A 14,372-nucleotide genomic window follows, 5' to 3' on the forward strand; every position below is an offset into this window, starting at 1 on the left:
TTACAGATTTAAAACTCTGCATTATGTTTTAGAACTACAACTCCCTAATCTTGTTAGCTGAGCTGGCAGGGAGTGCTTGGAAACGTGAGATTTCAATGTATGTTAGGTTGTGACTGCTAGAGGCACTTTACTGTGCATATTGATGTGTTGCCGTTGATGTAATAGATTCTTTTGTTATATTATTACTTCTTGTTTCGCGTCATATGAAATGTTAACAGTTTAAAGGCTTTTTTTTGCAGAAATTCTTTATCTTCTCATTTCACCCTACATCCATCCTAGCATTTTAATGGGGCAGATACTCACATAAATACACCTTTGCTAAGACTGAATAAAATAAATAGGACTTGTTCTGAAATTACTTCTACCCTTTATTAAAAAAAAAAAAAATTCTATTGTAAAGCAGTAATTTGAAAGTTGAACTGAATTTTGCCCCACCCTTTCCTTTATGAACAAGTCTATTTGCACAGAACTCTCTATATAACCTTGAACAGACAAACCTCCTCCTTCTTTAAGGAGCAGCCTTTGTGCAGCTCATTAGCAGGGGCTTCTTGGTGGACTGGTAGTGAGTTTTATCAGCATCTTTGATGTTCCTTGGGATCAGGAAGTAACATGAAGTATTAAAGTGAAACCGGCTTCATAATCTTGATTAGTGCCAGAAGTAACAGAAAGCATAGTTATTCTTGATTACAACAATAGGCGAAATGTGTGTTTAACACATGCCCCGTTCATTTAACTCATGTTGAAAATGGTTGCATACTTTCTTATTAAGGTTCTGTGCCACACATTTTAACCATTTTGTATTTTACATTCTTATAATTCTCTTGCAAACAGTTGGAAATGCACATTTACACCGTTGTATCTCAGTCCATCTTACCATTGTTTCTCATATTCTCATATTTCTCATATTTCTCATATTAACACCATACTACACTGGCGCAGTGTTTAACAGCTACTCAGTAGGAAAAGTGCAACAAAATAGGCAATTTTGATCTTTTTTGCACTTTGCAGCCTATGTGGAGCATTGGAATGCGGCAGAATTTGCATGAATATAGTAACAGCAATCCTGGTTTCTGTATATCCCCGGCATGATCACTATTGTAATTGAATGATCCACATTGCTCAAAAGTTGAAACAAAAGTAATTATTGCCTAATTGTCTGGGTTACTTGAGTATTACATTTCCTTTGGATCCTACATGACATTGTCTGCTTTAGTAATTGTTGTAACCGCTGTGATTTTTGTGCTTGTTTCTAATTGCCCTTGACTCTGGCGCTCTATTCCTGTCAAAAGAATGAAAACAGCTATATTGCTTAATGCCAAACAGGCTCTCTGTGCAGAAAGGTCGGGCACTGCATGAACTGACAGTTCCTGGAACGCTGAGCTGGGAACAAAGGATTAACTGCACGGGGGAACGAGAGTCATTGTCTTGTATGGATAACTTAGCCAGGAATTAATTTGCGTTGTGCCAGGTTAATAACAGCTACAAATGCTGAGCAGAACATTCCAGTGATATTACAAATACCTATAAAACCTACAAGGTTCATACAAGGCACAGTCACATATAGAAAAAAGACACAAGCCCATAGGTTTGACCATTCCAAGACTTTCTATAGTTTGATTCAGAGGAAGGCAAACAAAACACCTGTAGGCTAGCTGCCCAATCAGACTCACTGGGCTTAAAATATTTATCTCATATCAAAATGTCGCAGTCTTAGGGGGTTATTTTTTAAGTGTGAATCAAATTGTTTTTGACATTTTTCGTGATCTATTATACCCTGAGTGTGGAAAAATCGGAAAATCTGGTATCTGAGACCTACTGAGGTTGTATACAGGTCAATTGAAGAAGTCAAGAAGATATCCTGATCTGCGCTGGGTTTCATGCAAAAATAAATACAAAAAAATTTGTACGATTTTTTTCAGGAAAATGTATTGATAAATAAGGGGAAATAACCTGTGCGGATTTGGTCCGAGTATATTTCAGAAAATAATATGAGATAAATTAGAATTTTGATAAATAACCCCCTAAATGCCCCCAGATTAGCTACTACATTGGCGCAGTGTTTGGCATTACTGCCTTGCAGTACCAGGATTCAAGGTTTGATTCTAACCAGGGCACCATCTACAATGAATCGTAGGTACTTTCATACTTTAATCCGGGTATTGCAGTTTCCTCTCACACTCCAAAAAGGATAAATAAAGATTAAATTACATTTCCTGGGAACTTAATCACCACATTCCTCTAATAACTGTTAGACAGCAATTTGAAAAACATTCACATAGGTTTCCCCTATATACAGATAAACATTGAAAGCAAAATGTATTCTCAAGATTTTCAGAGAGGGGTATTTTGTGGACATGAAAAATAAACCAACACCCCCAGCCCTAGTAACCAGATACTACAGGTTCATACAATGCCCAGGTGAGTTTCAATCCCTTGTGCCCCCCTGAGGCAGCCAGGTTTCATGCTGTACTCTTGCCCCCCCTTCCCTGAAACTTTTCCTCTGTGAATTGTTTAAAAATGCCACAGAGCACAATTTTCATGTGATCCTTCCCAAAAAAATTGCACATGTTGGTGAATGCTTCTCAGATGAGTCAGTTGCATCATTATTTCTGCCAATGTGTATTTTTAACAGCATCAGATAAAGAAGTGTCTAAAAAATTGGAAACATTTTGTTGCCATTTATCTCCATAGAGCTGAAGCTATTTTCCACAAAGCGTAAGTCATATGGCCCTTTATGTTTGCACCTGTATGATTATTGGCACAACGAGAGTAGAGACGGCCTCTAAGGCACATGATCTGCCTGCCACTATTTATATCAGAATTTCAAGGAACTTTCAGAGCACAATTCTCTTGCGCTCTATATAAATATATATATATATATTTAGGCAACTGATGTCATAAACAGTATTGGTATCTAAAATTTAGTGCCACTGCTTCATGGGCAAAAAGGACAGATATTTTTTTTTCCGTAATCAACACTGGGATTATTCCAAGAATGATTTTTATAAAACAGGAACTCAAGGCATTATAAGTCAGAGAAAATCTACCAGGTAAGCAGCACCAAAACTAGACACAAATGTGCTGATAATGTGCAGAATATTTGTATCTTGCTTAGTTCCTTTAGTTAAATATCACTGTTTTCTCTATAAATAGTAAACTATATGCTTTTTCTGCAACAACATTTTCAAAATTTAGAAACATGGCCAAAAAAATTGAACTGCTTAGGAATCAAAAGAGGCTGAGCAGGAATTTGAGATCTGATTGTTAAAAAACATTTTATTAATATTTTTGTTCTTTCTACATTTTATTGTCTCACAACTTTACAGAAAAAGTAACATTGTAATGTTAAAGGGAAGCTATTGCGAAAATGAAAATTTAATATAAGCTTCAGCACACTGAAATAAACTTTCTAAATACAATCAATACAATTCTGCACCATTTCTGAAATAATCAAGTTCATCTTGTCTCTCTACATGCAGAATTTGTGCAAAAGGCAGTGATTTTGTTAGATTTGGTTTGTACTGGAATCAGTTATTTGAGTTAGCACTAATTCATCTGCTAGGAAAGGGAGCCCCCCCCCTATAAGATATATTAGATCTAACTGTCAATGAATATCTGACACCCAACTGCTGCATGAATACAGAATGAAGAGAAACAGATGCTGGGAGAGGGATAGTGAATAGAAACAATAGAAAAATAGAATCAATGCAGAATATTTAATTTATTGTATTTAGAAAGTTTCTTATTTCAGTTTGATGAAGCTTATATTACATTTTCATTTTCACAATAGTTGCCCTTTAATTAGCAATGTACAAATATCTAGCATTATTTAATATGTCTTATTAAAATAAACTAGGAACAAGTGTTTTAAGTAGCAGTGATGGATTCAAGATGTGAATGACAAAATACTGATGATTTTAATAAGAATGAAAGCTGATAATACCATATTTTTTATTAAATATACTTTTATTTGTTATTTTATGTCTGGGAAATTGTGTAATGCTGTCTAATTCGTTTATTACATAGTGTCAATTTATATTTGACATTCTGTAAGATCTTGAATAGATGAATCCTTTAACTATTGTTTTTTGAAAGCTTTTTGGCTTCTAAAGGGGTCTGGGAAATATAGTTCAGAAATGTTATATACACTTCTCAAATAAATTAGCACAGTTGATATCAGAACATAATCAGGCGTAAGTACAATATCTGTTCCACTAGAAAAGTCTTATCTGTTTCACAAATGTCATTTACAATAGAAATGAAATGTTAGTACCTTATTATGCGTGTGTGTGAACATGGATAAAAGTCCATATAACATGGAAAAAGTTATTTTAGCTAGTCTAAGCTATAGGAATCTAAGTAAAATATTGCATTTTATCCTAATTCTTTATTTTAAATATTCCGACTTCAAATTTGACCTGTTCTTCGCTTGCTAGAGTTTTCAGGATTCCTGATTGTCAATTCACAGGATGGTGACATATTTGAACTAAGAATATCCGAGGTATCCCTAGTTCAGTGGTTGTCACCCCTTTTTGGGTTAACTCCTTCATTTTTTGCTCTACACTTGCTCCCTTGCCTTATGTCATGGGTTGCAGATGTATAAACATTGTCCTGAAATTAATACTGCTACAGTTTCAAGAACTTATAGGGCTGCAAGTAGGTATTTATTCAGCCCAAATACCACTTGAATGAGCCTTCTATCCGCACCCCATCAACTTCTTTGGGTCTTCCCTATGTGGACTAGTCCTACAATGTAAAAAGTTTGTATTCTGTGGGTCCATTTTCCCCTTTAAATCCTAATTTATAATGCTATTTTATGCACCTGTGGCTCTTGGAAAGATGGTCTGCAGTTAGTATAGGGTATCACTACTGCTACTATTATTAAAACAAAGTCTATCCTCACCTGGAGCATGTTCAGAACACTGGGCCTTAGCAGAACATTATCATTCAACTGAGGCCCTGTTTTCAGAACATGCCAGCTTATTCCATAGAGCTTTACAGAGATTATACATCATGTAACCAAAAGCAACCCATCAATGAGTTAACAGCAGACCAGTCATTGCAGCTTATTCATTTGAGTTATGGGTTAGTAGAATTTGTGCAAACTTTGAATCTATTAAATTACATTATAATCATTTTCAGGAAAGATTCCCTTGTATTGTTTTGTGCTACTTATATGGAAGGCTGAGATGTTTGCAGATTTATGGTCAGTGACCAGAGCCAAACCAAGAGGATTTGGCACCCAAGTAAAGGTTGGCAACCACCCTATCTTCAATAGGAAGGATGAGAACAGACAAAAAGCTGGTCTAATGATTAGCATCTTAGATAATGTGCTGTTTTGCAGAACATATTCACTACTTTGCACAGCTGGCTGATAGTTGTGGCTGTGCTCCACTCCCAAGTGCCTCTGTTACACCTCTTATCAACCAATCAGAACTTTGCTGTCCAGACTTGTGTATAATTGAATGAGGAGTGTCGAGATGCAGGTATCATCATTTATTTATATAGCGCCAACAAGATACGCAGTGCTTTACATCCATGGTACATCCACGAGGTGCAATGCACATGTACACTCCGCACCACCAGGCGCAAATTCGCTACCACTACACTAATTCAATAAAATGCAAAGTTTCTTAGTCAGCGCAAGCATTTCATAGTGAACTTTTACTAACATTCGTTTCTACCTAGCGAAACTTGGAAACTTGCGCTTAGGTCAATTTAAATAGGGCGGATACATATAGGTCTTATATATGTCTTTATTAGAGATGTTGGTGCAAATACTTGAAGTGGCCACTTATTATTACAAATGTCCAAGGTTAGACATGAGCCCACCCTAAAACAAATGTGGCATGCCCCTCAAATTCATTAGAAAATTAACACCAAAATCTTTAATAGTTAGGACTTTTAAAGGCAATCCCTCTTTAAAATGTGAAAAAACGCCAAGGTTTTTTTAAATTTTTATGACTTTTAGGCATACAGGATATGATGTCACTGACATAACATTGAGGAGGATGTAGCTTCATCTTATCAGTTCACCAGGTCTAAGGTGTGGAAGGAAACTCTAGCGATTCACTAAATTTGCTCTTTATTTGCGGAGTAACTTTCATTCGCCTTAATGAAAATTCACTTTGCGCTAGGTAGGGTGCGAAACTGCGATAGCGACGGTTTTTTCACTAGCAAATTGTCCTCTACACCTGTTAGTAAATTAGCAATGTGCCTGCGGATGGGATTTCTGACAGATTTTCGCTAGCGACGGCCACTTCGCCCTTTAGTAAATCTGCCCCATAGGGTCCTTGAGCAGGCTGAGGGCCATAAACACAGTTGGATGTCTGTATTGACTCCTTACTACCTTCTTGTTTGGCAAATGAAATTATACAAGTGACTAGTGCAAAATTTATTGGTAGACCTTTTGTGTTAATTTGACCCTACTTTTCTGATGTTGAGAATTAATGTCCCAGAAGTTGTGTTTGTCACTGTTATTTGCCCCTCTTACAGTTCATTCAAATTTATTAATGGACATAATATCCCTCTTTAGGATTTCAAGTGGTCAATCCTCAAAGACATTTATCATGCCTGGGTGCTCTTCCTCTATTGACAAAATGTCTATCACGGGATCCATAGTGCGCAAGCCTACAATGCATCGATATATAAGCACTAAAGTGTTGCTGGCAGAAGGAGAGGAGAACCCATTCACCAAGCATTGCCGCTGCTATGAAGAAATGTATAGAGTAAGTAGCTGTGAAATATACTGTTTAACATATCATGAGACTACAAACCCTCTGTGATTGATAGTTACACTTTTCCCAGTGTAGAAACTGGGCGAGCAGGACACTGGGAAAAACCCAGTAGGCCCCACTGAACCAGGCCTGTTCTTTGGGCATTCTATCCCCCACCCCTGCCCCCACCAGCCACAAGAAAGAGGTAAAGGGTATGGTGCACATGGAGGGGGGGGGGTTGGGGAGTGCAAGTTTTAGGCTGGCAGCAGGTTTGAGGTGGGCCCTGAGGTGAGAAATCTTTGAGGAGGCTACCAGTAGAGAGCTTGCCATCGAAGAACTTTGAACTATAAACTTAACTCAGGAGACCACTTGGTTATACTCTTAAAGGAGATCCAATCCCCACCAAAAAAGTTCGAGATATTTGCTGTTTTAGACTGCTAATACTGTTTTAGACTGCTAATACCAGGCTAATACCATACTTTTGGCTCAACTGCAGTTTCAAGGTCAATGTGTTCAGCAACCCTATAAATGTCTAAGCACTTCTAACCTAACCTAACTCTGGGGTTGCTGACTTAACTATTTATAGAGACAGGCCGAAAAGCCTGATATTATCTAATATTGTTAATATCTCAGAAAATGTATCTAAATTGCAAAAGTGAAGCACTTGAATAGGTTTATAAATTTGTTTTTGGGGGGTTAGATCCCCTTTACCTAAAACATCAGTGCTACTTTATTTGCAGGCAACACAACTGGAAATCCAGAACTTGAAGGACCAGGTCCAAGAGCTGCACAGAGACCTTACAAAACACCATTCCCTCATTAAGACTGATACAATGAGTGAGATTATCCATAAATCCCTCCAAGTCGATGTGCAGATAGCATCAGAGTATTCATCTGTAGAAATGATGAGAACAGCATTTGAGGAGGTGAGTTTCATTTGCAGGGTGATTTATATAAGGTATAAGGCCTTAACCCAGATCAAATGGCAGCTCTGCAATTTTCTCCTCGATTATAACATGAAATTGACAAAAATTAGAATATATGTTATTACATGAATGATTTTAGTTTTGTGTATTTTGCAGCATTCAGCAAAAGCTATTCTGCAAGCAAAACCCAAGTTGTATTTAGTGATGGGCGAATCTGTCCAGTTTCGCCTCTGCGAAAAATTCGTGAAATCTGGGCGTCAAAATTATTTTGATGCGTGGCAATTTGAATGCGCTTGACAATATTTACACATGCAACTTTTTTGTCCAAATGCACTAAAGTCAATGGACGTCAAAATAATCTTTGACACGTGGCAATTTTTATGCGCTCAACAATTTTTACATGTGGGACTTTTATGTTCAAATGCATTAAAATCAATTGGCGCCAAAATAATTTTGATGTGCGACAATTTGTACACTAGTGACTTTTTTGTCGCAGCAAATTTTTTCGCTGGTGAATTTACGCAGCAGTTACGCGAAACTATCCACAGGTGTCTAATATCTGAAATCTGGTTTAGTGCCTGCTTAAATCTATTGTATTAATGCCTATCTTCCCTGCCTTCAGTAATTATTGAACTTTCAACTATCCTATCAGTTTTTGTCGCTAAATTAGGGTGATTCTCACCCCCTTCTGTGTTGCTGACCCCTCCCCCCCTGCGCTCAAACAGTTGTTGGCACCTTTACACTATAGATGCATGGTGCAAATACAAAAAGTCAGATACAGGTACAGTAATCGGCCGAGTTTAGTGCCCACTAGCAGACCTACATTTGTATGGTCGTATAGGCCAACAAAGCCAAAGTGCCAATAACTGGATGTATTTGTACACTTAGGGGCACATTTACTTAGCTCGAGTGAAGTTGATTAGAAGGAAAAAAAACTTTGAATTTTGAACTTTTTTTTTTTGCTACTTCGACCATCGAATTGGCTACTACCTTTGACTACGACTTCAAATCGAACGATTCGAACTAAAAATCGTTCGACCATTCGATAGTTGAAGTACTGTCTCTTTAAAAAAAACTTCGACCACCTAATTCGCCACCTAAAACCTACTGAGTACCAATGTTAGCCTATGGGGAAGGTCCCCATAGGCTTTCCTAGCAATTTGTGATCGAAGGAAAATCGTTCGATTCAAAGGATTTGATAGATTTTTCGGTAAATACTTCGACTTCGATATTCAAAGTCGAAGGATTTAACTTCGATGGTCGAATATCGAGGATTAATTAACCCTCGATATTCGACCCATAGTAAATGTGCCCCTTGCACTGTAATTTGCATGACACTGTTCTGTTGGATAAGTAAGCTTTATATCTTAATAATAGTTTACTACAATAATGTTGCAGACTATAAGGCTCTGTGCCCAAGGATAGCTTTATTTGTTTTTGCCAAGTCATGCATAGGATGCACAGGAATTAAGCTGGCAAGTACCACTAGATTCAGGGGCGTAACTACAGAGGAAGCAGACCCTGCGGCTGCAGGGGGGCCTAGGAGGTATAGGGGCCCCAGGAGGCCCTAATTCAAAAGCAATTTCAATAAATATTGGTAATACATGTCAACCTCTAGACATTTTGGGGACCTGAAAAATAATTTGCTGTGGGGCCCCGTCATATCTAGTTACGCCACTGACTAGATTGCACACCAATACAAACCAAACAAAGTGGTTAATATACTGTAATTATTGAAAAAAATATTCTAGAACAAGTTCTTGTCACTGCTAAAAGTACAAACATTTTAGGCAGGGGTAAGCCATTAACACGTGTGTTGCTATAAAGGAGAATCCATTGAATGCGAAGAGAAAGTAAATATACCATTGGTTAGGTACCCAACATAGACTTTAAATCCTTTCAGTAAAATGCAATGGAAGTATTTTGCTTATCAAAATGGTAACTCTTTTGGCATAAAACAGTGCAGTTTAACCCAAATGTACTGTTTCTTCCTTACTCAATTTTCTATAATATGAGAAACTTTTATTGGCACAGACAGAACTGAGAATGATAAATGGGGAGATATTATTCAGTTTGCTTCAGGCTGGGTTAACATTGGTGATACTTTCCCAAATTGGCAAGTACATACAGTAACTATACACATTGTTGGACTACAAGAGTACCAGGGGGTCTCCAGTTTGGGGCAATTCATATTTGGCATTGTGTCTGTCTAATTGTTGTGAAAAGTGAGCCCTAAATGTTCTGTGGTTGGCCCTGAAAGGCTCGGTTCCACACTGACCATACCCTTTATACTTATATACAGTATTTTTATGCCAGTTCCCTTTTGTTCTTAATAGCAATTATAACTTGTTTTTTTCTTTTACAGATTTGGGAAGAAACCTATCAGAGGGTGGCAAATGAACAGGAAATTTATGAAGGTAAAGAGTAATTATTAATGTATTTTATATGAAGAGGTTATGCATAAGATCTGGCCCTGTTTCCTTAAAGGAAAACTATACCCCCCAAACAATGTAGATCTCTATTAAAAGATACTGAGTAAAACAGCTCATGTGTAAAACCCTGCTTCATGTAAATGAACCATTATCATAATAATATACTTTTTTAGTAGTATGTGCCATTGGGTAAACATAAATAGAAAATTGCCATTTTAAAAAATAAGGGCCGCCCCCTGAGATCGTAGGATTGACTGTGCACACATACAAACCACATGTAAGGTCACATGAGCCAATTAACAGACAGAGTTCTGCCTTTTGCTTCCTCACTTCTTCCTGTTACAGTTAGTGTTGTAGTATTTCTGGTCAGGTGATCTCTGAGGCAGCACAGATAGAGTCACGAAATGGTGGTTCAAGGCAAGAGATGTAAAAGGGCAATATTTATGTAAATATATACTCCAGTTTGGTAAGATTCTTTAATATGTCATTCAATTTGATATAAACTATCTGTTGCTTAAGTATTCATTTTTGGGGTATAGTTTTCCTTTAAGTAGCAATATGGTAGCTGTCATGGTTGAGACAAGGGGGTGATGTTGGGAGTGGGGCGGGTGACATTGTGGGCGGGACTGATGACGTGGCAATCAGCGATTGGCTGATCGTCATGTCATTCACTTCAATATCCTGTCTGGATTTCCTAATTTTGAAATCCGGACAGGAACTTTTTCACCCAGGCAACCCAAAAACCGGGCTGTCCGGGTAAAATCCAGGTGGCAATCCAACTCCCAACTGTCATGCTTTTAGCTGGATGGTCCCGATTTCCAGCCCACAAGCCTATGGTCCTGAATTGCCTCAAAAATCTCCCAGTCTCCTTCTGGCTTCTTCTTAAAGCTTGGCTTACGTCTTGTGAGATGAGAGGGAAATGTTTCACAGGGTGGTTCCACATGTTTCTGGCATTTGAGTGTTTTCACACTGAGCACGAAAGCAACAAAATGCTTATAATCACTGGGGAATCCAGGTGGATTCACAGCCATCCCAGTTCCTATTACATTTTCTGACAGGTGTGTATGCATTGAAAGGCATTGGTAGATTTACCAAATGGGTGTTAGAGCTGAGCAGCAGCATTGAACTCTAACACCCCACAGGGAATAAAGAATTGTTTTAAAATAAACTCAATGAGAAAAGAAACTGTTTTATACAGGAATTAATGAAATAAAAATCAACATAATCTATTGTTTCAGCCCTTACTTGGTGTGGGTTTAGCCAGCAAACTGAACTAACAATCTGATTAACAATTTGATTCCTAAGGTGATATTTGTAACACTGATACATTTAACGCCATTTCTTATGTAGAAAAGAATACTCTACATTTAGGGGCCTATTTATTAAACCTCAAATTTTTCTGGTCATGTTTTTAAAGGGGAAAAACTTGAATTTTTAGAGGAAAAAACTAACATCTTTCGAGATTTATTATGTGTTGAAGCTGCTAAAAATGCAAATCCGAAAATACTCCACCTACAACCTCCGAAATCATGTAGCAGTCAATGGCAGATGTTCCATTTAACAATTGGAACGTGTTTTTTACCTTCAGGATTCTCAATAGTTTTGGGCTGTTTGTGCTGGTTTTTGTTCGATAATACGATAAATTCGAGTTGTCGCTGAAACAATTTGATAAAATCACACAATTTGAATTGACGCACAATTTTGTTGCAGCTTTTTCATGCACCTATTTTTTCTAGAAGTTTCAATGATAAATGAAGGGGATTCTGGTTTGGGAGTCTGGTCAAAATCGTTTTTAATTATAGTGAGAAAAAGTAAAGTTTTAGTAAATACCCTCCTAAATGTGACGCTTGAGGCTGCTGGTTAATAAGTTCGCTGTCTTCAGAGGTGATTGCCTTAGGTGCTGTACAAAATGGGGCCCAGCAGATGAAGACAGAAAGACTGGAGGTATAATTAGGTAAGATGGAGTAGGAAATGATGAAGGTAGTAACAGTTTAAATAACTACCCCCCAATGTATGGCCCTTCAGTTGTCCATGAAGGCTGTCAAGGGATCCTGAGTGTTGTAGTTCAGCTGATGAACCAAAAGTTGGATAGTAGGGACACAGTTAAGTTGGTTTTTACAAGCAATTTCTCTGATCTTGGATTTGCTCTCTTCCAGCTCAGCTGCACGACTTACAGCAACTAAAGCATGAGAACAGCTACCTAACAACCATTGCAAAACAGATTGCACCTTATGTACGTTCCATCGCAAAGGTTAAGGAGCGCTTGGAGCCCAGGTACAAACGTCTTTTAAGCATCTAGCTGTGAGATGTCAGCTGTATGATATTACTGCCCTCCTATTTTGTCAATGGTGCAGTGCGATTGCACTTTTTTGATTCAAGGTCCCCTTTATTTCTTTAAAAGATTACAGACATTGCTTTATCACCCTTCAGTAATAGTTTAACTCATTTCTTGCCAGACACACAATTTTGGGAACAGCTAATCTAATAGAAAGAGCTTAGTGTATATTTATTTTCCCGTCATGTTTCCCCTTAGTGTTTATGCAGTGCTTGTGGCTCAACTTGCTGTTACATCCTTGACTAGTCTGTCAGGCTGGAATACCACAAGCTTCTTTATAACTTCCCACAGCCCTCCTATTGTGTTATAATCTTAATACACGTTGAAGCAGCCAGAAAAAGCACAGCATAGAGGTCCAGGAGGGATGGCAAAACTATAAAGGGTACCCCCCTGTTGGGCAAAAATATTATCCCCAAACAAAGGAGTGGGACAGAGCCCACATTCTGGTTGGGGGGGTAACAGTAGTTTTAAAAATTGCCCCCTCTCGCCAGCACTAGGACACACTCACGGGGAGGGAGATCCTGGTGCGAGTGGCCATGTTGTGCATAGCACATGCGCATAATGCACTTCTGACATCACATAATAAGCAAGGAACAACATTCGCTCATTATGCGAATGCGTGTGCCCCAACATGGCTGCTCGTACCTCCTGGTTCGGGTGGCTTAGCACTTGTGGGGGGCAATTAGAAAAAAAACTACAGGAGTGTGAACTCTATAAGCCTGTACCTTTGGTTGGGGATAATATTTTTGCCCAACAAGTGCCCTTTAAGCAGAGTATGGCAGAACAGTGCAAAAATGGAGTTCTCAATAACTGTGTAGATTTTATAATAGTCCATAGAGATAGCTTCTAGTGGTGGGAAACAAATGAAAAGAAAATTCTGAAAAACTACACATTTAAAAGGCGTCATACATGTGCATCAGTGTAATTACCAGTTACCGAGTATCACAGCAAAATATTTTCAGGGTTCCCACAAACCTGGAACATGATTCTATTCACAAAAATATATTGAATTATTCTGGGCCCTACTTGTCTCTCTACACTCTTGTGACCCTAGAAATCAGTTTCCCTATTACTATGCCCTTGTACATATGTGCTACGTGATGGTATCCATGCTCAATGACCCAATCATTTTTATGTAATCCAATCAGATTAAAAGAACCAAAGGATGATGCGTCAGAGAAGCTGTACGAAGACTTCCCATTGGCCAGTGACATGCACAACAGGTACGTCTGTATTCACACACTCATATTTGCACACATTGCATTATTTATTATTTATTGAAACTCTCTTGGTGATGGAAACGAAAGATGAAAATGTATGATGCAAGTTGGGAGTATACCCGTTGTGTTCTACAAATAAGAGTCTGTGCCTGTAACTTCAAGTCATCATAATGGTCTCCAACTTGAATTCTGATTTGCTTATACATTTATTTGAGGAGATATTAATGAGCAGTAACATGCTGATCATTAAGCTGATATTGTTTTATTCTTAGAGGTGAGTTCATCTAGATCCTATAAAATGTTAATTCCTTGGTCTGTTGGTGCAGGAATGACCCGACAGTTTGCTCTGAGGAAAACTATGACAAATCCCTGGAACTAAAAGTCGATAATCGAAGTCTAAATCTTCTCAATGAAGACCTTCTGGCGAAGAGCAAAGAATATTACAGACTGAAACAAAATGTGGCAAATCGAAAAGGTCTAAGCGCTTAAAATATTTTTCTTTTTTCCCTTTTAAGATTGGATATTGGAGAACCAACAGACTTGCTTTTAGATAAAAGATAACATTTGGATGAATTAACAGTGAATACAAAAACTGAACCCACAAATAGGACACAAATTATGCCAAAAATATGCCTTTACAGTCCTTTAGAAATAAACATACATTTAGCCACTCTCCAGATATTGACCTAGAGTTCCCAGCACCCCTTCAAAGCTGATATGTCACTGGTTTCCCATGTCTGCTG

At 38.0% G+C, this 14,372-nt stretch overlaps 1 protein-coding gene across 1 annotated transcript in view; it reads left to right on the forward strand.

Moving 5' to 3' along the window:
- Positions 1–14,118, forward strand: part of rnf207.S (ring finger protein 207 S homeolog) — a 51,443-nt gene extending 37,325 nt beyond the window's left edge. Inside the window, exons 13-18 of the mRNA XM_018227961.2 lie at positions 6,536–6,728; positions 7,457–7,642; positions 10,008–10,059; positions 12,231–12,348; positions 13,558–13,632; positions 13,956–14,118. Of these exons, the coding sequence (XP_018083450.1) occupies positions 6,536–6,728; positions 7,457–7,642; positions 10,008–10,059; positions 12,231–12,348; positions 13,558–13,632; positions 13,956–14,118 (787 nt within the window). The remainder of the gene's footprint in view (positions 1–6,535; positions 6,729–7,456; positions 7,643–10,007; positions 10,060–12,230; positions 12,349–13,557; positions 13,633–13,955) is intronic.
- Positions 14,119–14,372: the final 254 nt, after the last annotated feature.

This window comes from Xenopus laevis, chromosome 7S (genome assembly GCF_017654675.1).
Source record: "Xenopus laevis strain J_2021 chromosome 7S, Xenopus_laevis_v10.1, whole genome shotgun sequence".
NCBI classification, from domain to species: Eukaryota; Metazoa; Chordata; class Amphibia; order Anura; family Pipidae; genus Xenopus; species Xenopus laevis.